Source organism: Vombatus ursinus, unplaced genomic scaffold, assembly GCF_900497805.2.
Source record: "Vombatus ursinus unplaced genomic scaffold, bare-nosed wombat genome assembly UNPS02014813.1, whole genome shotgun sequence".
Lineage (NCBI taxonomy): Eukaryota > Metazoa > Chordata > Mammalia > Diprotodontia > Vombatidae > Vombatus > Vombatus ursinus.
Window position 1 is genome coordinate 8133935 of NW_020954591.1, and position 23655 is coordinate 8157589.

Genomic DNA, 23655 nt, shown 5'->3' on the forward strand with positions numbered 1-23655 from the left:
CTCCTAATCTTGGTTCCATTGGCTTTGTTTGTGCAAAAACTTTCCAGTTTAATGCAATCAAAATTATTAAACAGCCTATCTTGACACCACTGTCCAATATTTAATTCCACTTTGCTTGTTAACACTTTTTATTACGCTAAATAAATTTAGTAGAAAAGTCCAGTTTTCATATTGTGGCCATGTATAGCTATTACTTCACAAAACAAAGTCTTTATTTTGTTTTTTTAATCTGAAATATTAATTCCAACCACTCTCAGGATCCATTATATCACAACTCTAGAGAACTGTTGATATTCTCAGCACTTAAGAGGATGTCATCAATCTCTGATTACATTGGATAATAGCTTTTTTAAACAAAAGGTCTCCTGACACACTTAAACAGACAAAAAGCCGATTACTAAAATTAAATTCTAGAAGTCGTGGGACCATGAAATCTATGCCAAGAACAAAATATCCATTCTAATTGGCTAATTGTCTGTGACAAAGACAACTCTTCTCAATTACTATTATTTTCTTAGCAAACAAGGTGTACACCAAGGTAAGGTCAGGTTCAATCCCATGTGTATGTTTCTCAAACAAAGATGATACCTACGTAAATAAAGTAAACTGGGGGTTGGGGTGAGGGCTCTGGCAATTTCATGGCTAATCCAGCTAGGCAAGAAAGAAAAAGAAAAGCAACCTCTTCATACATATGTTCCTGGGTAAAGTGAGAATCATATGGTGGACTGAATTATATAGTTCGGCAGTCTACACTGATTTAATTCACTAGATAATTACACAATTCTCTACTTCTCTTTGCTTAGGTAACCACAGTAATTAGATTAATTCCTCTGGGGCTTCTAACTTCACCAAAGTCACTCTGACTGGTAAGTGATAATTAGCAGAAGTTTTAATCTGTTTCTTTTCCATTTTTACCTCTCTTTTTTCCTTCTGCCACACCTCCTTAATACATGGAGAATTTTCCAAGGTGCCCCAGACACCTGGATCCACATGACCGAAGGGCTGGTCCCTTCTTCACACAGTACATGTTGCATTGCAGTGTGTGGATCCTGCTGTGACAAAAAAAATGATTACCTTTTTAGAATTTCCCTCAAGGATAGTCCTGGATAAATCTGGTTTCCATGTTATCATGCAAACAGAATGTTTACAAAGGGCGGAGCATATCTACCAAAAACCAAAGGTCTCACTTTGATTGGGTGTTTCCTTCTACTTCAATAATATGGGGGATGGTTGGTGGGGGTGTTTCCATTATAAGAATGAGGCCTGTCACCACATTTTCTGTGAAACTGGACCAGGTAAAGACATATATGTGATTGTGGCACTAAGCAGATAAATCCAGGCTCTTCAAGACTAAGTTCCCAGTTCTTTTGTGAGAAAGATATTATCCTTCAGCTCATGGTACGTTTCAGGGGTGAGGAACCTATGACTTTGAGGCCACATGTGGCCCTCTAGGTTCTCAAGTGCGTCCCTTTGAGCATCTAGAGGGCCACATGTGGCTTGGAGGCAGCAACGCCTGGTTTAGATAATTCTTTGTGTGGAAGAACTCTACACACATTTTTCAGTAACTCAGCTATAGTGTATCCCTAGTGCTTAGAACAATGCCTGGCAAATAGTAGATGCTTAATAAGTGCTTACTGACTGATGGACTGACTGAGATGAACAGATGACAGAAATTCATCAGTGCACAGACTAAAATACACTGAAGCTACAATTAGTACTTTGAGAAACACCTTTTGTAAAAGTTAGCTTTGTGTCATTTCTGTGGTATTCTGAAGTGACTAACTCTGAAATGATGAGTATTCAATATCAACTGTGTCAGTGTTGTGAAAATCATGGAACTCTCCTTTAGATTATAGAATCCTATAGTGATAAATATCCCTCCAGACCTATTTCTGTTTTTAAAAGATGTGTTTTCTTCTACTTCTCCACAGTGGATGGTCTGTCCTTCATCTGTTGATTCTTGGAGCTACATATACAGCCCTAGTCAGTCTCCTGAGCTCAAGTATCACACCACCAATTTCCTACTGGATATTTCCAAGAGAATGTTTTGCAGGATTCTCAAATTCATCAAGTCCAAAAGGAGAATTCATTATCTTTGCCTCAAAACCTATCCCTCTTCCAAATTTTCCTATTTCCATTGAGGGCGTCATCATCCTTTTAGTGACATACATTTGCAATCTGAGTTATCCTCAACTTTTTATTTTAACTTATTCAATCAGTTGCCAAGTCTTGTTAATTCTACTTCTATCACTTTTCTCTTATCTATCTGCTTTCTGCCCCCCTCAGTCACCACCCTAATACAGGTCATAATCACCTTCCATCTGGACTACTGCACTAGCCTCTTAATTATTCCCCTTGCTTCATAGCTCTCTCCACTTCAATCCATCCTCCATACAGCTACTGAAATGATATTCCTACCACAGAGGTCATCATGTTAGTCCCTTGATCAAAAAATTCAAGTGGTTCCTTAGTGCTTCTAGGAGGAAATGCCATTTCCTCTGTTTGGCATTTAAATCTCTTTACCATCTGGTTCCAGTCTACCTTTCCAGTTTTATTATACATTATTCTCCTTCACGTACTCCTTCATGTACACCTCAACTGGCTTACGTGGCTGTTCTTCATATGTTATATTTTATCACCCATCTCCATATTTTTGCATAGGCTGTCCTCATTCCTGGAATGCATTTCCTCCTAACGTCTATCTTTTGGGTCCCTTAGCTTCCTCCAGAGCTCAGTTCAAATGTTATCGCCTAGATGAGGCCTAGTGCCTACTCTACTCAAAAGTTATCATGAGTATATTCTGTATTTACTTATATGAGTATGTGTTGTTTCCCGCAGTAGAATTTAAACTCCTTGAGGGAAGGGACAATTTATTGATTGACTGAAATAAAAAGCTATTATAACTTTATCTTGATGTAAAAATCTGTGCATTGGCCAATAGCTGAGAACAAAATTCTTATTTTCAAATATTTCTACTTTCCCTTCTTTCTGTTTTTTTTTTTCCCCTTACCTTGTTGTCTTAATATAAGATATACTAAAATCCATTTGAGTTGTGGTAATGTCTATCCTGGATGGCAATTGTACCCATTGAACTGTGCTTACTATCATTTCAGAAAGGGTCTTATCACTGTAGATTCCTTAGTATAATTAAATAAATAGGAACATGACATCATAGATTTAGAACTGAAAGGACCTTAAAGGTCATCCACTCCAATATCCTTATTTAACAGATGAAGAAACTGAGGCCCGAAGAGATTAAATGACTTCCCAAATTCATATAGATAGTAGATGGCACTTTGTTGGATCAGTGATCTCATTTGTCTGGTAATTAAACATTTTTTAAAGATATTAACTTAAATAAAATAATAGTAAATGACAAGGAAATAATTACTGCATTAGTAAAGGTTATATTAAATAAAAATGTAATTCAAGATAATTTAGACACTGAAAAGGACCTATAAACATGGTTCTTAGTGCATAATATGCATATAATAAATGCTTTATTTATCCATCTATCCATAAATATATCAAGTTTTATAAACTTTAGTGGCACCTTCATTTCCCGCCTGGCTACACTTCTTTGCACCTCTATATCACTCCCCCAGGAACCTCATCAGCACTGGTACTTTCACATCTCAACAACAGCCTCTGCCCTAATGACTGGAGGACAGAATGAAGAACTCTTAAAACCTCTATATAATGAAGGGAGCCAGGCCAGCCATCTCTTCATTTCCCACCTGGATGTACTCCTCTTTACTTCTCCATCATACTCCCTGTCAAGCACCTTCCCCACCCCTCTATTCAGCTTCCTTTGGTATATTATCTTCCCTCATTAGATTGTAAGCCCCTTGAGGGTAGAAACTGTCTTTTTTTTTCTTTTTTGAGTTTGTATCCCCAGTGCTTAGCACAGTGCCTGGTACACAGTAGGTACTTAATAAATATTTATTGCCTGCCTTATTGGACTTTGATCATACTTCTCTAATATGCTTATCACATTTTATATGGAATTAGGGTTATTTGCATTTTTGTCTAATCTCACTGCCTACACTTAAACTCCTTGGAGAATAGGGGGAATGTCTTATTTATCTTTGTATCTCCCTCAGTACCTAGCACTCGGTCTTACACATTATTTTTTGGTCTGTATCTGTGATTTTATTTTTGGATTTCCTTCCAGATGCAGATTGGTAATAAATCTGTAACTTTTGTTCAGTTGTTTTTTCAGTTGTGTCTGACTCTTCATGACCCCATTTGGGGTTTTCTTGGCAAAGATACTGGAACGATTTGCTATTTCCCTCTCTACCTCATTTTACAGATGAGGAAACTGAGGCAAATAGGATTAAGTGGCTTGTCTAGCATCACAGAGCTAGTAAGTGTCTGAATTCAAATTTGAACTCAGAAAAATAAGGGTTCCTAACTCCAGACCCAGCACCCTATCCACTGCACCACCTAGCTGCTCCAAAATCTATTAACTTAATAGAGACACCAAGAGGTTCAGTGACCATGTGTCAGAAACTGGACTTGAACCTGGGTCATCTAGACACCAAGACCAGTCCTCTAGCTACTATACCAGGTTTGTATATAGAACCTTGATAAATGTTTGTCAAATGAGTGAATTCCAGAATATTTTTTGAAGAAATAACGTTTTTATCACTTTCAAACATATACCGTGACCTCTACTAGCCTAAAAAAGTTTCAGCAAGTGGAGTTCCTCATCAGATTAATTATAAGGAAGGGATTGGATGATTTATAAATAGCACCCCAATGATGTGCACAATACCTAATACAGAGCTGCACATGTAATAGTCATTCAATAAATATTTAAATGAATGGATAAATTCTTCTAAAGCATTTGAAAAGAATTTCTTCTTGTTAAACAGGACAATCTTGATTCTACTATGTATTTACCTTAGCTACCTCCTTTATCATAAAAAGGGAAAAGTGGGTGAGATTGATGCCCAATGCCTGAGTTATCATAAATTTCAAATTACTACAAACACTGGCAATCTTGGCACTAAAATTATAAGTAAAGAAAGCAATCTTAGAAACATAACTCCTTATGCTTTATGATATTTAGTATTGTTTTAAATAAATATTTAGATAATAACTTATTACACAGTATTTAATTCACATGATACAAAATCTCATGAAACTAAATGGAAAATTTAATTAAAAGCAAAAGCCCCAAACATATATCAAACAAAAGCTCAGAAATTGGCTTACAAATATCCATGATAGTCACTGACACAATGATATATTTTAGTCCCACAGGACTTACACCTGTTTCAAAGAGATTTAAGGTTTCTTTTTACAAGAACTATTCTCATTACTATGATCTGAAAATGCCAGGTTAAGTGTCAAACCTCAGAACATTTATTCCTGAGCTCCTACTGGAGATTGTTTTCCAAAAGACAGATAACTCAACATAACGTTTTTTATTTTCCTGTGTCTCTTTAATGTCATCTCCACAAAATTCTTAGGCCCATAGCAAATAAATCATTGAATAGGAAAAGGATAAATTTCATTACTTGTTAAAAAAATTTCAGAGGGAAAGTAGTAAAAATAAATATTTTTTTAAAAAAAGAAAAATATACATTTTGACAAAAGTATTCAAAGTCATTTATAGGCAATGCATTTGTTATAATAAGGGCATTTCTGTCCAGTTTGAAACCTTGATCTTTTCCAGGAGTTTATCAAAGGAAGCATGATACAGGAAGACCTCGGTTCAAGCATCTGACACAGTCTGTGTGCCCCTGACCAAATTACCTCATCTATCAGTGTTCAGACAACTTCCTGTAAATTGCAGAGGAGGTTTCTTTCTTTCTCTCTCTCTCTCTCTCTCTCTCTCTCTCTCTCTCTCTCTCTCTCTTTCTCTCTCTCTCTCTCTGTCTCTGTCTCTCTCTCTCTCTCGCCCTCTTTCTCCCCCTCTCGCCCTCTTTCTCCCCCTCTCGCCCTCTTTCTCCCCCTCTCCATTTCTCTCCTCTCCCTACTCTCTCCCCCTCTTTCTCTGTCTCCATATACACATACATCTTTGTACATATCAGAATACATATATGCATATACACAAATATGTATACAAATATACATGTACATCAGAAAGTAACAATTTTAGAAGGGCTCTCATATATTTGGGGTATACTGAGTATTAAACAGACTTAAACATTTTGCACAGCTGCATGATTGGGGCCATGCCAGCACCTAGAAAGAATAATGTTTCAGGACAAGCTATCACCACATCAGTATCCCCGATTCCTCTTCCACTTTGGTCCAATATGAAGGGCAACGATAGTGTTCTTTATCTGACTTGGCTTCAGGTTTCCACTGTCTCAATTCCCTTTGTTATTCAATCTGTAGTCAATTATCCTACACTTAAGCTGAAGGTCTGAGTAAATTTGGAAATATGTCTAGCCACTAACTGTGGTCATGATTTGATTCATTTTCCCCTGAAACTGCTGCACCAGAGGCAGCTTTTGGAACGTTTTATTCACCTTGGACAGAAGCTTTAGCATAAACAAGCTCCTAACCTGAATTTGGATAGAGTACAGAACAGCTTAAGCACAAAGGCCAACTGTTACCATCCTCAGACAAAAACTTGTCTCAAATAATTAGTGTCCCAGTTCCTTTTAAGCTGCCTCCATGTTAATTAGCTATACAGTTCTTTTCTTTCTTTTTTTAAAGTGAAATGAATGAAATAAACTGAATGAAATACATACTACATGAAATATGCAGTAGTGGCTGTGTTTTTGTGCTTCAAGAACACAGTTTTGTAGAATCATTTGTGCAGCTGATTCAGTACTATGCTTTAGATTAGGCAATGAGTCTAAAACTATTTTAAAACATCCAGGGTCAAGTCCCAAAAATAGGACTTTTCCATTTGACTAACAACAAAAAAGTCCCCAAAGATTTTCCTACATTCAGAAGGGGAAAATAAGTCTATTTTAAAGATAAAATCTTATACCATGCAGACTTCCATGTTGTCAATAATCAAGAAACAAGCCTGGAAAAAAAGAGGCTAGATTTTTAATAGTTTGTCTTCTAAACAGAAATTCATAAGTCTGTCAGTAAACAGTTTACTTGCAAGAATAGTGGAGTAAAATAGGGGAAAAGAGGACATCTCCCAAATAGGAACATCAGCTAGACATCATTCAATAAATCTTAAGTCCTATCAGTGAGTAACAATGAAGGCTAAGAACTTAAGGGGAAAATGATAAAGCTATAAACTTGACATTATTAAATGTCCTGCTCTTATTATTAAATGTATATACACTACATACACATTAGTCAAATGTGACAGATAAAAACCCTTACAAAATCAGCTGTGGAAAGAGACAGCTTAGTGGATGCAAGGTAATTAAGCCAAAAAAGCAAGAAAGTGCAGGAGATGTTGTTTTATGACCTTTCAGATCATTAATTATGAATGTCATCATCTCAAACTAATTTTCGTAAAAGCTTCATTTGACCCAGTGACCTTTGCTGCTATTATTCATCTTCCCTATTCTCACCCCTCACCCAGTAACAATAACCTGGAACATACATTGGCAAATCATGCTCTCACCTCCTCATAATTCTCTTCTCAGTTTCCTTCAATGAAATCTCTATTGATTGAAAAAAACAACAAACCAAAACAAAATGACGCCAACAATTAGCTTCTTGACAACAAAACTAATTGCCCCTTTTCTACCTCTATTTTTACAAAGCTGTAGATAGGTACTTCCTGTTAGGTAGCAGCCAGACTCTCAATTCTAACCACCGTAGGATACACTTAATACACTTTACTCTGGGATTTTTCCTTAATATTTTCAACTATTCACTCAGGGAAAGTCTACGTTATATAGCACAATGCCTGGCATATAGAAAGCAGTTAATATATGCTTACTGACTGACTGCTATGCCAAGTAGATTGCCGGTAACACATCTGGATCATTTAGTTTCAATCTATTACACAAAACCAGGGAAGTTAATGACATGTACACAATACAGATCTAAATGAACTCAAATAGTCAGAAACCAAGATCCATTCTGGCACTAACCACTCTACAATTGAACTAATATCACTGTCGATGTGGAGATCTAACTCATAGGAACAATCAGGAAATATCCTACCTTGTATGTAGACGGAGCATCCGTTTCAAAAATTTCTTTGGGAACTCCAGGCTGGAGGAGTGCAACAAATACTAAAAGATGTTCTGGTCCACTAGACTTCCCTTGCGAATGTAGTGTAGACATAGCCTTAGAGACTTTGCTTTATCTCCTGCTTATTCTGGATCTCTTCTGGATTCTGAACTTGGACTATTTCTCTTCTTTTTTCACACTTTGCCTGAGTCCATAGATTCTACCATCCACCCCGTGTTTGTGGTTCATAAATCTTACTGTCTACCCTACATCTCCTTATCCTGTTGAATCTTGCCTCCCGGTTATCTCTTTAGCATCTCCTCCTCAGTATCTCATCAGCAATTCAAGTGTAACATGACCAAGATTGTTGTCTGCAACTTTCCTCATTAACTTTTCCCCTCACTCTGCTCAGTCTTGTTATCTGACTCTTCCCTTTCTTGCCTCTTACCCAAACTCCACCTCCCAATGATTTGCCCTTTCTGGCTACTGAGCCTCTCTTTTGAATCTTATTTAAATAGGAGAGTTTTTATTTGTATTAAATGCCCTCAAACAACTTCCCCAAATCAGAACCTATAGTAGATGTGTCTCCCGCTTCTATCTCCCCAAATCTCACTGCACATCCTTATGGTTACCTCATACTATAAAAATCAAGTTTCTGCAGTTTCCTTATTAAATAAGGTACTGACAATCCATAGTTAATTGACGGTATGAAATGTCATATATCCCTAGGCAAATTACTCTTATTATTGTCATTTATTCAGCATATGATAGTGTGCTTAGCTCTTTGTGCATGAAAACAGGTGGTCTGTGTTCTTATGGATTTGACATTAGGTATGTTAAACAAAATATCAGTGATCTTGCTATGATTAAGTCATCTGTTAAGAGGTGCTCGGGAAAAAGAGAATGACTCAAGTAGGCAGCATCAGGTTCAAAGGATCATAGATTTAGAGCTGGAAGTGACCTGAGAGGTCTTTGAATCCAGTCCCCTCATTTTACAGATTGACTGGCTTCTGTTGCTTATCAGCTGTTTAATTCTGAACAAGACCCCTAAATTTATCAAGGCCTCAGTTTCCTTGTCTGTTAAATGAAGGGTTTGGAACTCTATGGTTGCTTCCCAGCTCTAAGTTTATATGAATTCCATGAGTCTACGAGGTATGGAAAGAATAAAATGAACTCAATTCCTTTGAACATCTCAACTGGTCTCTAGGGGTGGGGGGGGGAGTGAAAAGGTGCTGCTTACCTTCCAATTGGCCTATTTCTCTCATGTTGGTTTAACAACTCTGTGTGTGTGTGTTTGTGTGTGTGTGTGTCTGTGTATACAAAGCACTGCCCCTTCCATACTTCACAGACCTCCTAAAATTTCATCTTTATAAGACTGGTTTTGCAAACAACAATGTGAATTGAAGGAGGCACTGTCTTTGTTCTTCAGTTGTTCATATTTCAAAAAGGACAATAATGAGACAGAAAGATGCAGATGACACACACACACACGCCTATATCTGTACACCTACAGGGACAAAGCTACGGAGAGCAGGGAACTAGACATTAATTATGGGCACAAACCTTCATGTCTGTGGTTTTAATATTGTGAAATAGGATGAAATTTAGTGAGGCCAAAGATGGCAAAACTGCATTTCAGAGAGATCTTAGGAAGCCTTTGAAAAACTGGGAATAAGGGTGAGAATGGGGAGCTAGTGAGCCAATGTTTTGTACTGCCAGAAAGGACAGACGTCATCAAGAAACAGGGCAATACTAAGGTGAACAGCACTGTTTGTTTCTCCTCCCCCTAGAGGCCAGTGCAATTTGGCCTGGCACAGGGAACTGGGTTCATTCTATTCCTTTCATTTCTCTTATGTTCATAAGACTCCTGGAAACTTTGAGCTGAAAGAAGGGAATTTTAAGAGATCCATGCTCCTCAAATAAGAAACAGAAAACAGATAACAAAACTGTATCATAGAGGGGTTTAAGTGACTTGCTCAAGGCTACACAGCAGCAAAACTTAGGTCTCTTTTCTCCTAGCCAATTGTCTTTCTCATGCACTACTTTCTGCTGCCTGATTGAGACCAACCCTTTTTCTTGACCACCTCTCCCTTCTTAGTCCATTTAAAAAATGTATATTCTTGTTGTTCTTTCTGTTCAATGTCTGCATCAGATAGGTTCTTGTCTTTGGTGCCTTTAAAGAAAACCCCCAAACAAACTTTAAGGCCAGGTGTCTGTTTTTGGTACGTGGAAGAAATAGATAGGAAGATACTTTCAGCTATGTGCTGAGAGGAGATTGGTTTTCTCTCCATTTGCCCATATTAACCTCAAGTTTATATTAATGCTACCGTTGCCAGCTATTGCCCCTACTCACATCTTCTCAAAATCATTAAAAACCAACCCTACAAATCTTTAGTCTTTTTCCTTTATTCATCATATTTTATACAGTAGAATCCTAGCCTGACTTAAGTCTTCTTGGTTGACTTACTACAGCATGGAAGCTTCCCTCCTCCGCATTGTTAACCACCTTCATCTGTTCCCAGCTAAGGCTCCTTTTCCCAAACTTTCATATGTCTCAACATGACCATGATTGGGCAAAGGAAAGGCAGTCTTTCAGGTGAAGACTATCCACCTTATTATAATGATAACAATAACTGGCATTTACATCTGTTATATCATTTGATTCTCACTAACAACCTTGCAAGATTCTATTATTATCCCTATTTCACAGATGAGGAAACTGAGTATCTTGCCCAGGGTTACACAACTAACAAGTGCTTAAGACAGGATTTGAACTTGGGTCTTCTTGACTCCAAGTTCATCATCCTTTCTCCTATATCTTTTATCTATACCACTTGTCTTTTATCTCATATGGAACTGGTTAATATAACTTTCTTCTGCTCTAAGAGCCAACTATGTGGTACAGTGGATAGAGGAAGGGTTCAAATCCAGTCTCAGATACTTACTAGCTTTGTGATAGTGTGATACTTGTGATATCTCTGTCTGCCTCAGTTTCCACAGCTTTAAAATGTAGATAATAACAGCACTTACTATTGTAAGGATCAAATGAGATAATATTTGCAAAGCACTTTGCAAACCTTAAAGGGTCATATAAATGCTAGACCTATAAATAGGTCTCACTATTTTACTGCCTTGAATAAATAGGATACTGATTTAAATCCTATTACTAACATCTTCCTTATTTTATACCAACTGTAACTGACTACTCTTTATTTTAAAGGTTCTAGACTTTAACTTTTATTACCTCTGGCATTTGACATTTATGGCTGACCTCTCTTCTGAATTATCTCAACTGTTTCACAGAAACAAAATGTAGAGCTTGAAGGGACCTTGGAGACCATTCCAATTCTATTCCCTCATTTTACAGATGAGGAAACCGAGGTCCAGAGAGGTTAAGAGACTTGCTCATGGTGACATAACTAGTGAGGGACAAAGCTGAAATTTGAACCCAGGTCCCCTTACTCCAAATACAATGCTTTGTTTACTATACCAGGATACTTCCCATGTTCAGTTATTCTTGCCTATACAATAGCAACCATATGTGACAACACAGGCAGCATTATGTACCGAAAGCCCTCTGCCTCTCCACCTAGAGATGTATGTTTCATCAGTGGCATCCTTGGGTTCTTTAAGTGATATAATGTGTTTTTAAAATAACTTTCTGTAATCTGAGATCTCCCCTAACAATTATCTTAGGAGTACCAAATATATACAAGATAAGGCTATATTACTCCACTTATGTCCTACTTTGATACCTTGTAGTAGTCTGGAACTGACCCTGAACTCTCAATGAGAGATAGTAGAGTTCAAGATCTGACAAGCCTGACCAAATTCTTTCAAATGCTAAAATCTTCCTATGGCACCCAGGTCTAAATTGATAGTGCCCTCTTGCCATCCCACCACTAAGATAACTTTGTATTGACTCTGAACATTGTTTACATACTTGTCTGCATATACTGTACATTGTTTTCCCCCAAGCACAACCCAAGCTCCTTGAGCTCTTTCTGCTTGGCCAGAGATTTATCTTTTCAACGGTTTGATTATACATTGCCTTAACTCTTCATTTTATATAAATACAATTCAATTTTGAATTAAATTCAAAAATATAAGTTAGAAGGAGGTAATTAATTCTTCCATTAGGCCTATAAGTCAGGAGTGATAACTTTGGTCCCACTAATTCTTGAAAAGTTGAGGATGAAGTATGATTTGTTTATGGGTGTCTGGACCTGGGCATGTATGTAGTAGGGTGTGCATAGAAGCCACAGAACCCATTTCCAGATTGCTCTTTTGGCCACTAATTCACTGACTCACTAGATCTACTCTGGCATGATTCAATGGCCAACACTGTATTCTAGGAGTACCTAGAAGGGCCAGGCACAGAGATGATGCTCTGAGTTAGTTATAGGCAATGGCAATAATGTCTTGAAGGTTTCCTTCCCCTCATGGTTCCTCACTGTCAAGTTTTTATGCCATTATACAATTAAGCCTTTGACAGCAAATATACCATCATTTCATTTTAATAAAAACCAAACAACCAACCAAGACCAACAACAATAAACAAACAAAACAACCCCCCTTCCCCCTGCCCACCCAACCCCTACCCCAAACAAAAAACAGCCCAGAGCTTCCAATTTCATAGGTAGAATTCATTTTGGGAGATTTCAGGAGGATAAAATATCTGTGAAATTTTACAGCTTACTCAGTACCATTACTTGGAGAAGTTATAAAAATGAAGTGGTTAAGGGAACTGAGAGCAGGTAATTAAGTCTTCTACTTTCTTCTTCAATAAGCTCATCAGATACAGTGAAAACTAACCAGCTTAAAAACAACTCTGGTCATCAGCAGTCATCATGGTGATAATACAACCATCTTAAGATTAATGTTTTAAATGATCAATTAATATTAACTCCTCCAACCTACTAATAGCTAGAATTTAGGTAGTGCTTTAAGGTTTTTATCCTCAAAACAACTACGAGAGGTAGGTGCTAGTATTATGCCCATTTTACAGATGAGGAAACCGAGGCAGGCAAAGGTTCAAGGACTTGTCTAAGTTCACACAGCTCGTGTCTGAGGCTGAATTTGAACTCAGATCTTCTTGACTCCAGTTCCAGTATTGTAGCCACTGTGTACGTAGCTGTCTCCAAACAGGGGAGATAGGAAAAAGGATTAATGTTTAGGAAACAGACTCCTTAGGTGACAGAACACAATAAAGAAATAAACTTTGAGATTATTTCTCTTTTTAAGAAAATCATTGGTTTAACGAAACTCATTTAAGAGTAGTCCTTTTTGCACCCACATGTACAAAAATATTTATAGCAGCTCTTTTTATGGTGGCAAAGAATTGGAAATTGATGGGGTGCCCATCAATTGGGGAATGGCTGAACAAGTTGTGGTATATGAATGTAATGGAATACTATTGTGCTATAAGAAATGATGAGCAGTGGACTTCAGAAAAACCTGGAAAGACTTGTATGGACTGATTCTGAGTAAAGTGAGCAGAACCAGGAGAACATTGTACGCAGTAACAGCCACGTGGTACAATGACTAACGTTGACAGACTTAGCTCTTCTCAGCAATGCAAGGATCTAAGACATCTCCAAAAGTCTCATGATGGAAAATGCTATCCACACCCAGAGAAAGAACTATGGAGTTTGAATGCAAATCACAGCATACTATTTGCTCTTTTTTTCTTCTGTTTTGTTTTGTTTTCTCTTTCTTGTGGTTCCTTCTGTTGGTTCTAATTCTTCCTTACAACATGATTAATGTGAAAATATGTTTAATAGGAATGTATATGTATAGCCTATATCAGATTGTGTGCTATCTTGGGGAAGGTGGTGGGGAGGGAGGGGGAGAAAAATTTAAAACTCAAAAGCTTATGGAAATGATTGCTGATAAATCAAAATAAATTAATAAAAAAAGTAAAAAAAAAAGAGTAGTCCTTTTTTTTTCTTCTCTCCATGACTACAACTTTCCTTTTTTGTAAACTGATCCCTACTGAACTATCAGGTGACATTCCTTCTGTTGTCTCTTGGCTGGAAGTCACTTCTATAGACTATATATTTAGAAAGAAAGTAACAAAGAAAAAACTCAACTACTGAAGAGATGAGAAAACATAACTCCCTTCCTTCCTTCTTTGAAGAGGTGGGTGCCCGTGGATGTGGAACATTGTACAGACGTGTTTGAGACAACTGAAGAGTTGGTTAATTTTGCTGGTTAATTATTCCTGTCCCTTTTTGTTTATTCTTTGGTACAAAGGATGGTCCTTTGGGGAGGAGAGAGAGGAGGAATACATTTGAAAATGAAGGTGATGTTGAAACAAAATTTAAAAAATATTAAACCTACTAAGCAGGGGTTCTTAACCTTTTTTTGTGTCATGGCCTCCTTGGACAGTCTGGCAAAGTCTATGGATCCCTTCTTAGAATAATGGTTTTAAATGCATAAAATAAAATACACAGGATTACAAAGGAAACTGATTACATCAAAATACAGTTATCAAAATATTTAAAAAACCAAGTTCACAGACCCCAGGTTAGGAACATCTATACTAGAAGGTTAAAAAAGTGATTATTCATCATCTGATGAATGGATGGGAACTATTTTTTTTCTGTTTATTAGTAATGAGTTTTTATAGCTCTGAGACCAAGTAAAGAGAAAAAATATGTATGTATACATGTGTATTTATATATACATATACATATGTGTTTACATATACACACATATAAAAACACACACACACAGATCTAGCTACCTAGCTATCCATCCACATCCACATATAAAAATATAGGTGACAATTTTGGACTAGGCCAAGAATGAAGTTTGTTACCTATCACAACTAGGAGCCTTACTGTGATTTTTGCTTTGTTGTTAACTTTCAATTTACACTTTGGGGCCAGGCTCAGGTCTTGCTTGAATTAGATGTGTAACTGTGAATCCTCCATATTTCTATGACTGTATGGATAAAAGGAGCTTTCTATGTGCAGTTTTAATAAATTTTCATAGGATTAGAAAATGATTCTGTTATTAATTTTTCAATTTCCTTTTTTAAAAATCTGACAGGACCATCTCACTGTAAAAGCATCCATTTGCTATGGATTCCTATGTTAGTATATAGGTGCTTTAAAGACACACATCATTGTAAAGTGTAAGGAAAAGGCAGGATTTGAATTTTTTTGTTATTGTTTTGCTTAAACAAGATATCAGAAAAACCACCCTTTAATGTGTGATACTCCATTAATGTGTCCTTGGAGCTTTGGAATTCTATATGTTCATGTGGAGAAAGAAACTGGGATAGAGACTAGATCTGTGATTTCACTGATATACAGAACATGATGAATATGGAAACTCCTCATACAAAAGAAGTCAGCACCTTCTTTGCAGCCAATAGCCTTGGAGAGTGGCCCAGACCAGAGACAGGCTGAGAATGCTGCCCAGAGTCACACAGCCAGTATATCTCAGAAGCAGGACTTGAACACAGGCGTTCCTGGATCTGAGGTCAGTTCTCTACCCACCAGGCCACACTGCTGAGCGTGGGGGATACAAGAATGAAACCACTCCTTCCCTCAAATAGTGTACATTTTACTGGGAGTAGACAACATGTACACATGTAAGTATATATGAAATATATGAAAAGCAAATACAAGCTAATTTTTTTAGGGGGAGGGGGAGGCAAAAGCAGCTAAGGGACTCAGGAAATGAATCATGGAGGGCATGGTGACTGAGCTGAAGAACATTAGGAATTCTGAGAAGTGGAAGTGAGGAGGGGGAGTTTTGGGATGGATTCTGTAAAGGGGGCAGTAATTCATGATAAAGCTGCAAAAGTTAGGTTAGAGCTAGGCTGTGAAGGGCAAACAGAAGAATCTGTATTAGGTCTGAAAGGTAATAGGAAGCCACTGGAACTTAGTGAACAGGGGAGTGACATGGTCTTCCAGGGGTGGGGGACCTGCAGCCTCGAGGCTCTGGTCTTGATGGTCAGATGTGGAAACTGACGCCCAGCAAAATAAAATGACTTCCTCTAAATGGCAGAACTGAGTTTCAAACCCCAGTGTCCTGGTTCCTAATCTAGTGCTCCCCTTTGCACCCCACTTAAATATCACGTTGCCCCTACCTATAAAATGGAGATTACAGGATCACAAGACAGTGCTGAAAGGGACCTTAGAAATCATCTAGTCCAGTGTCCTCATTTTATAAAGGGAGCCCAGAGGGCCAAAGAGGTTAAGTGACTTGCTCACAGAACATAGGTTGTAAATCAGTTAATCAATAAACATTTATTAAGCACCTGCCACGTGCCACATGCATGACCATACAAAAATGTTATGTCTGTGATAATGCTACCCAAATATAGCTCTTGTGTTAAAGATGGTGGTCTTTACAAATGCCTAGGATGCCACATTATTGTTTGTGGAAGAAATGACATAAGGTCGTGGCATACATGGTCTAGAATTACAGCGCTGAAGCGGAGAGATCAGAGCTCAGCAAACAGGGCTCCAACCAGCCTTTAATTCCCTTATTGTTGAGGCTGTCAGTACAACGGCTGTTCCTCATGACCTTAAGAATCAAACAAATGCTTTCATTTCTCTACAGCTGTCGACAACCTGCCCCGACATTACCTTTCCAGCCTCATTACACATGAGACCTTTCACACACTCCCTGGTCCAACCAAATGGCCTTTTTACTGTTCTGCACTGGCTGTCTCTCACACCTGGGATGCCCTTGCTCCTCACGAGGACTTCTTAGGTTCGCTAACCTCCTTCCAAATCCAGCACAAACACTAGCCTTGGCTGCATTAAGTTTCTCCTGGTGCCTTCCCACCTCCAAAATACCTCCCTTATTGTGTATAAATCTTGTGAGGCAGGGTGGTGCAGTGGATAGAGAGCTGACCTTGGAGACAAAAAGACCTGCCTTAGGTCTCTGACACACACTGATTTCTGGGCAAGTGACTTAACCTTTCAGTGCCCCCAGGCAACTCTCCAAGGCTTTAAATTAAAGGTACCCATCTGTACTGGCAAAGGAAGTTCCTCCGTACTGATGGACTCAGAGGTCCAGTTGCAACCCAACCCTCACCTCAGATTTTTTACATATACCTAATATGTGCATGTTTCTCCCCTCCTTGAGGTCAGGGACAGTTTCGTTTTGTCTTTTTGCCCTTGTCCTAAACCACTCCCCCACCCCCCCACCATCCCCATACAATGGTGTCTGGCATATTGTAGATACTTAACAAAGACTTCCTGATTAATTGGTAAATCACAAATCCAATACCTGATATCCAATAACTAGGTGTCGTCAATTTCCTCCTCTCAGTCCAGGAGAGTATTAGTCATGACATATGGGATCACAGATTTAGAACAGAAGCCATCTAGTCCAGCCTGCTCATTAAGGAAACAGACTTTAAGAGAGGTTAAGCAATTTGCCCAAGGTCACACAGCGAATAAATGGAAGAGGCTGAATTTGAATCCAATGCCTCTGATTCCATCCAGTGTTTGTTCTATGGTGCTACCAGCTCCTTTCAGATAATGACGGAGAAAAGCCCTCTTTGCCCCACTGACCAACCCATCTTACCCATTCTCCATGGAAAAGAACCACAAACATGCCTCTCAAGAAGCCGTAACATCACCAGGAGTTGGCCCATAAAAGTGGGTGACCCCTTCCCACCAGCACAGGGGATCATTTTTTTTTTCCATTTTGTTAAGTAAGTGGTTTCTCAACATATTTCACTGAGCTAAGCTTTACACCTTCATATATCTCCTGAGAAAGCCATCTGCGGCCAGGCTTCAGTAATCTTCAGTAATCAGAGTTTTGAGAGAATTGCTTCAAAACCGACCTAATCAAACCTTTGTCAGGAAACCTTTGTCTGCACTTGAGGCAGAAGCACTTAGCTATGCATTTGCCAAAGCTGTCCACAAAGGCCCTGTGGGATTGGGAGGAATAGTTCTATTCAAGTGTAAAAAAAAAAAATGGGGCAAGGGCAACTCCCATCACAAGTGGAAACAATACTAGATTTATAGTCATAAGACCTAACTTTGAATTCTAGTTCTTGTTCTTAGAACTGGCCACACCACTGGAAAGTCATTTAATGTCATTAGGCTTCAGTCTCTTCATCCGAAAAATGTAAGGGCTACACTAGATGATCTCTGAGGTCATTCAGGCCTTGGTTCACTGGTATATGAAGTGACACATGTGACACACCCTATTAGACACTGCATAGCCTCTGTTGGGTGCTTTTTTGTTTGTTTTGAGTATTCTGGGAGACAATCAGGGTTAAGTGACTTGCCCAGGGTCACACAGCTAGTAAGTGTCTGAGGTCACATTTGAACTCAGGTCCTCCTGACTCCAGGGCCAGTGCTCTATCTGCTACACCACCTAGCTTTCCCAGTGGGGTGCTTTTAAAATCATACACACATTTCCTTAGAGTCTAGCCATAAATCCAGCCACTAATAATACTACTTCTGCTTCCAAAGCAGTCTTGGGCATTCGATAGAAAGCATTCAACAAATACGTTGTTGATTAATTAGCTTCATTTTATTACAAAAAAAAAAAAAAAGAAAAGACAATTTCAAGATACTTTGTGTCTACATTTAAATTTTACATTTGGAAACACTTATTTAAAAATATTTCCTTCTGCTCTCTATGTCAAAATCTTTTACCTTAATGGGCCTTGGAGTTTGGACATGTGTTATCTATTAATCTATATTCCCAGACAAAATGTTAACACATCTTAAGATGCCTCATTAAACACCTTACCATCTGACATACTGTGGACAACGATATAATTGGGGAAGGGATGAGAATGATAGCTAACTTTTTTTTTTTTTTTTTGCTGAACACGATCACTTGACAACAATTAACTTGTAGGATCCGTTTTCCCTGCCCCTATTAAAATAGCATTTTTATATTAAGCGGTGATAAAGAGAACGAACTTCTGTATAATTCTGTTACATCACTTCTGGGGTCTTAATTCTGACATGAGAAATAAATTAAATTAGCTAACACTCCCCATGAAAGACATTAACTAGAGGACATTTGAAGTACACACACAGCAAGCACTCAGTGATACCAGGAAACCTCAATCCCACAGAGAAATGTTTATAGATTATGAAGAAGGCGGGTCTAAAAAGCGCTGGTCACAGATAGCTAAGAAAGGCTGAACATTATTGTGGGATAAAACTGTGTCAGACTTCTAGGAATGGGGATCTATGATTAATTAGATTACAAGTTATCACTGAAAACATGACTTGATAAAGTCAGTCCTTCACCATATTTTTGCTGACAGACCGGCTGTTCACATTGAACACATGGTTTCATGTTAAGTGCCTGGTGAATACCACCTTTAATGAGGGGGAAAAAAGAGAGTAAAGAAAGAAACCTGAGGCCTCGCAACATTTAAAATACATTTTCAGCCTTAACTTTAATAGCACACTGAAAAACCATTGCCTAACATGAAGGTGTGCCCAAAGAGGGAAAGTTTTAGGGCCCGATAATCAGCCCATTTTATAGCAAGTAATTAATAAGACTAACACAGCATGAACTGCTGGGCAGGAAGCATGCAGCTTAGTCAGAGCAGAAATATGAAGGCAAAATCTTTTGGTTAACTTAAAGGAAGGGTTCTTCGCCTTTTTTGTGTCATGAATCCCTCTGGCAGTCTGGTGAGGCCTATGGACTCTCAGAATAACATTTTTAAATTCAAAAAATAAAATACATAGGATTAGAAAGGAAATCAATGATGGTAAAATGAAGTCCTCATAACAAGACAAAAATAAGTTCATAGAATCCAGTTCAAGAACTTCAAACTTAAAGTTTCTAAGTCAGTAAGGATTCTGAATCAGGCTTTTTTTTTTCTTCCACTATACCCAAGGGAAAAAGTATGGGAAAAGGCACTTTCGCAAGGAAATCAACTTCTGAATGTGTTGTTTCACGTAGGTACCATTTTCATATGAAATCGATGGAGATAGTATCTTCCACTTCTCTTGTAGTCCCCAGCATCCAGCACAATGCTCTTAGTACATAGTATGTACTCAATAAATATCCAATGGCTGATTTGGCACGTGTTAAGCAACCAACAAGCATTTATTAAGTACCAACTAGATGCCAAATATTGTGCTAGGGACCGGTGCTAGAAGTACAAATAATGAAAAAAATAGCTATTTACAAGAAGAGTACATTTTAATGGAGGAGACAAGTATATTGTGTGTGTGTGTGTGTGTGTGTGTGTGTGTGTATGTATATATATATATGTAGGTAGATAGTTGTTGTTCAGTTGTTTCAGTTGCGTCCAACTTCTTGTGACTATATTTGGGGTTTTCTTGGCAAAGAGAATGGAATAGTTTGCCATTTCCTTCTTTAGCTTATTTTACAGATGAGGAAACTGAGGCAAACAGGGTTAAGTAACTTGCCTAGTGTCACACAACTAATAAGTGTCTGAGGCCAGATTTGTACTCAGGTCTTCCTGACTCCAGGCCTAGGCACTCTATCCACAGTGCCACCTAATTGGTGTGTGTGTGTGTGTGTGTGTGTGTGTGTGTGTGTATTACATGTATTAGTCTCATATATACACTCATACAATACTGCCAAAGTTAATTAGCAACTTTAATGTTATACCAAGGGGATATTTTATGGAACTTGAGAAAATCCACTAGGAGAAACAAAAGATCCAGAATATCAAGGGAAATACTAACTATATAGAGCAGTAGTCATTAAAACCATTTAGTACTGATTAGACTAGATAAGAGAATAAGAAATAATGGAATTCAAGAACCCAGAGTTCAATAAACCCTAAAAATCAATTACTTAGGAAAGAACTTCCTATTATGTTAGAAAGCCGTTTGGTAGAAATTAGGCTTATACCAACATCTTACGCTATATTCCAAAATAATTTCAAAATAGATACATGACTTCAATATTAAAAAATTAGAAAGGAAACAGATCATATATTTTCTACAGTTATGGGTGGGGGTATGTATTCTTAACTTAAGAAGGGGTAAGGCCAATTACCAATTACAAAATAGATAATTCTGATTATCTGAAATTGAAAAGCTTCTATACATACTATATTTAGGACAAGAAGAGGAGCAATCAAATAAGAAAAAAACTCTTTGTATTTAATTTCTCAAATAAGGGCATGGTTATGTAGCCAAAAGCAATTCCCCTAATACATAACTGGTCAAAGGATATGAACAGTTCTCAAAAGAATTGCATACCATTAACCATATGAAAGAATGTTCCAAATCACCAATAACAGGAGAAATGTAAATCAAAAAAACTTGAGATTCCACTTCAGACCCCATAAATTGGCAAAGGTGACCAAAGACAGAAAGTCTATTTTGGAGAGATTGTGAGAAGATAGGCATACCAATGCACTGTTGGTAGAGCTGTGACTCGATACAACCATTTTGGAAAACAATTTGGAATTTTACAAATAAAATGACTAAAATGTCCATACCCTTTCACCCATAGATTCCACCAATACACAAATACACCAGAGAATCAGGGTTCAAATTCTGACCTATTTTCTACATGTCTTAAAACAAAATGACCTCTCAGATACATTCCAACCCTGCACATGTAATTTTATAGCTTATACAATTTTAGATATATGTTTTTGTAGAAAATTCATACCTTAAAGGTTCTTGAACAGCAGGAGTTATATATCTGCTCTGGTTTTTTTTTAAACTGCACAAGCCTGAGTACAATGGCTACATATTTTTTGGGGAGGCAGGGGGCAGAGTACTTAACACGATCTGGACATAATAATAAGAATATGGACATTTTTCTTTCTAGAAAACAGGCTTATCAGACACTGGTCCATTTTATATGTCTTAGGGAAGAGCTCATCTAAAAACCAAGCTCTCTGTCAGACATAGGAGAGGGCTATGTGTTATGTCAATATTTTCAACTGCATTTTTAAGGCAGAGGAAATGTCATTGTAAGTCTTCATTGCAAATACACAAAAATATCAGCCCCCACATGTCATGGGGAATTGATGAGGGTGGAATGGCTTACCATAAACACACTACTAAGGACTTTTCTTGTCTTGTTCACTAGTCACCCATATAAACAGAAAACTTTTTTTCTACAATGAAATTTCTGAAACTGCAAATTTTGTGAATTATTGATTTTTTATTACCCCCACATTTAAGTAAATTTTATTCAAATGGGCAAGGGGACAATAAAACAAGTTAACCTGGTGTGTGTGAGTGGAGACTAGATGTCCCACAGAAGGATATTATTTCCCCACATGTCCACATTTGGACATTATCTCTCTAATTATGGAGTCATAGGAAGGCTTGCTTTAGAAAGGAATGTGAAATTAATTAGAAGAGATCATTTCCTGAAGTAGTGTTCTCAGATCATTTCCTGAACTAGAATTCCTTACTCTTTCTCCCTGCCCCCATCATACATAAATCACAGACTTCTTTTACTCCAATGATAATAATTTCCAAGCATCCAAATTAGAAGCAAAGAAATATGATACATGATCTAACGATGATAAACCAGTGCAATCAGGCTAGTTTTTGAAAAAAGCTTCCATGCTTAAAAAAAACCAAACAAACAGTAAAACATTTTGGAATTAATTTGCTCATTACAGACCTCATCATTACAAGGTGCTTTTCAAAAGTCACAGAAGATGGAGTTAACATTTCACATCAACAAAACAGATAAAGTTATATTCTTCAAAGTTTGTGTCCTTTTTTATGACCCATAAACATGAAAGATGGAGTATGGTATAAAAATATACACATACGTGTGTATACACACATATATACATACACACTATTTCTATCTGTCTATCTATCTGCTTTGAAGTCAAAGGACTTGAGTTTGAATCTTGTCTTTGCCACTCACTACCTATATGACCTGAGAAAAGTCACTTGATTTCTTTAAGTTTCAGGTTCTGCATTTGTAGAATGAAGAGGTTGTTCTAGATTGGAGGTGTCAGTGCTGCCAGAACCACATTGAAATGTAATTGGAAAATATTTAACAAAATAAATATAAATACAGTAGAACATAGATAATATTAATATGTGGTTTTCAGTGACTCCTGTTTCTATTTGAGTTTGACACCACTTTTAGATGACCTCTAAAGTCTCTAAGGTCCCTTTCAGAGCTAAATCTGTGATGATACAATCCTGTATCATTGATCTGACATGTCAATATTTAAGGGCTAAACAGATGACATGGATTACCACAGCACTGATCACTAAAGTCCTTAATAATAAGAGATTTGTAACTATTGAAACATTTTAAACATAGTCATTGAAGGGATTCCCATTCACCTCACTTCCCAAAACCAAGAATTATTGACAATATCATGTCATCCAAGATTTTTTGAAGGAGCCCTTCTCCCTGCTTAGGATGGTTTCAATTGCTTTGTTTCCCATAGCAATTTTACTTCTCTAAGTTTTCTAAGTGGTATCTGGTTTAAGGACACACAGTCATGGGGGGTAAGAATGGTTTCTCTGGCACATGACACTTAAAAATATTAATGATTGTGTAATGACAACTTAATAATTATGAAAACCTGCCCTCCCCCCCTTCTTTCACCTCCCCAATTCT

At 37.6% G+C, this 23655-nt stretch overlaps 1 protein-coding gene across 1 annotated transcript in view; it reads right to left on the reverse strand.

The window, feature by feature from the left end:
* The window catches only part of FRY (FRY microtubule binding protein), a 505098-nt gene extending 496644 nt beyond the window's left edge, over nt 1–8454 (reverse strand). Inside the window, exon 1 of the mRNA XM_027877678.1 lies at nt 8101–8454. Within this exon, the coding sequence (XP_027733479.1) occupies nt 8101–8120 (20 nt within the window). The 5' untranslated portion in view covers nt 8121–8454. The remainder of the gene's footprint in view (nt 1–8100) is intronic.
* Between the last annotated feature and the right edge of the window lie 15201 nt (nt 8455–23655).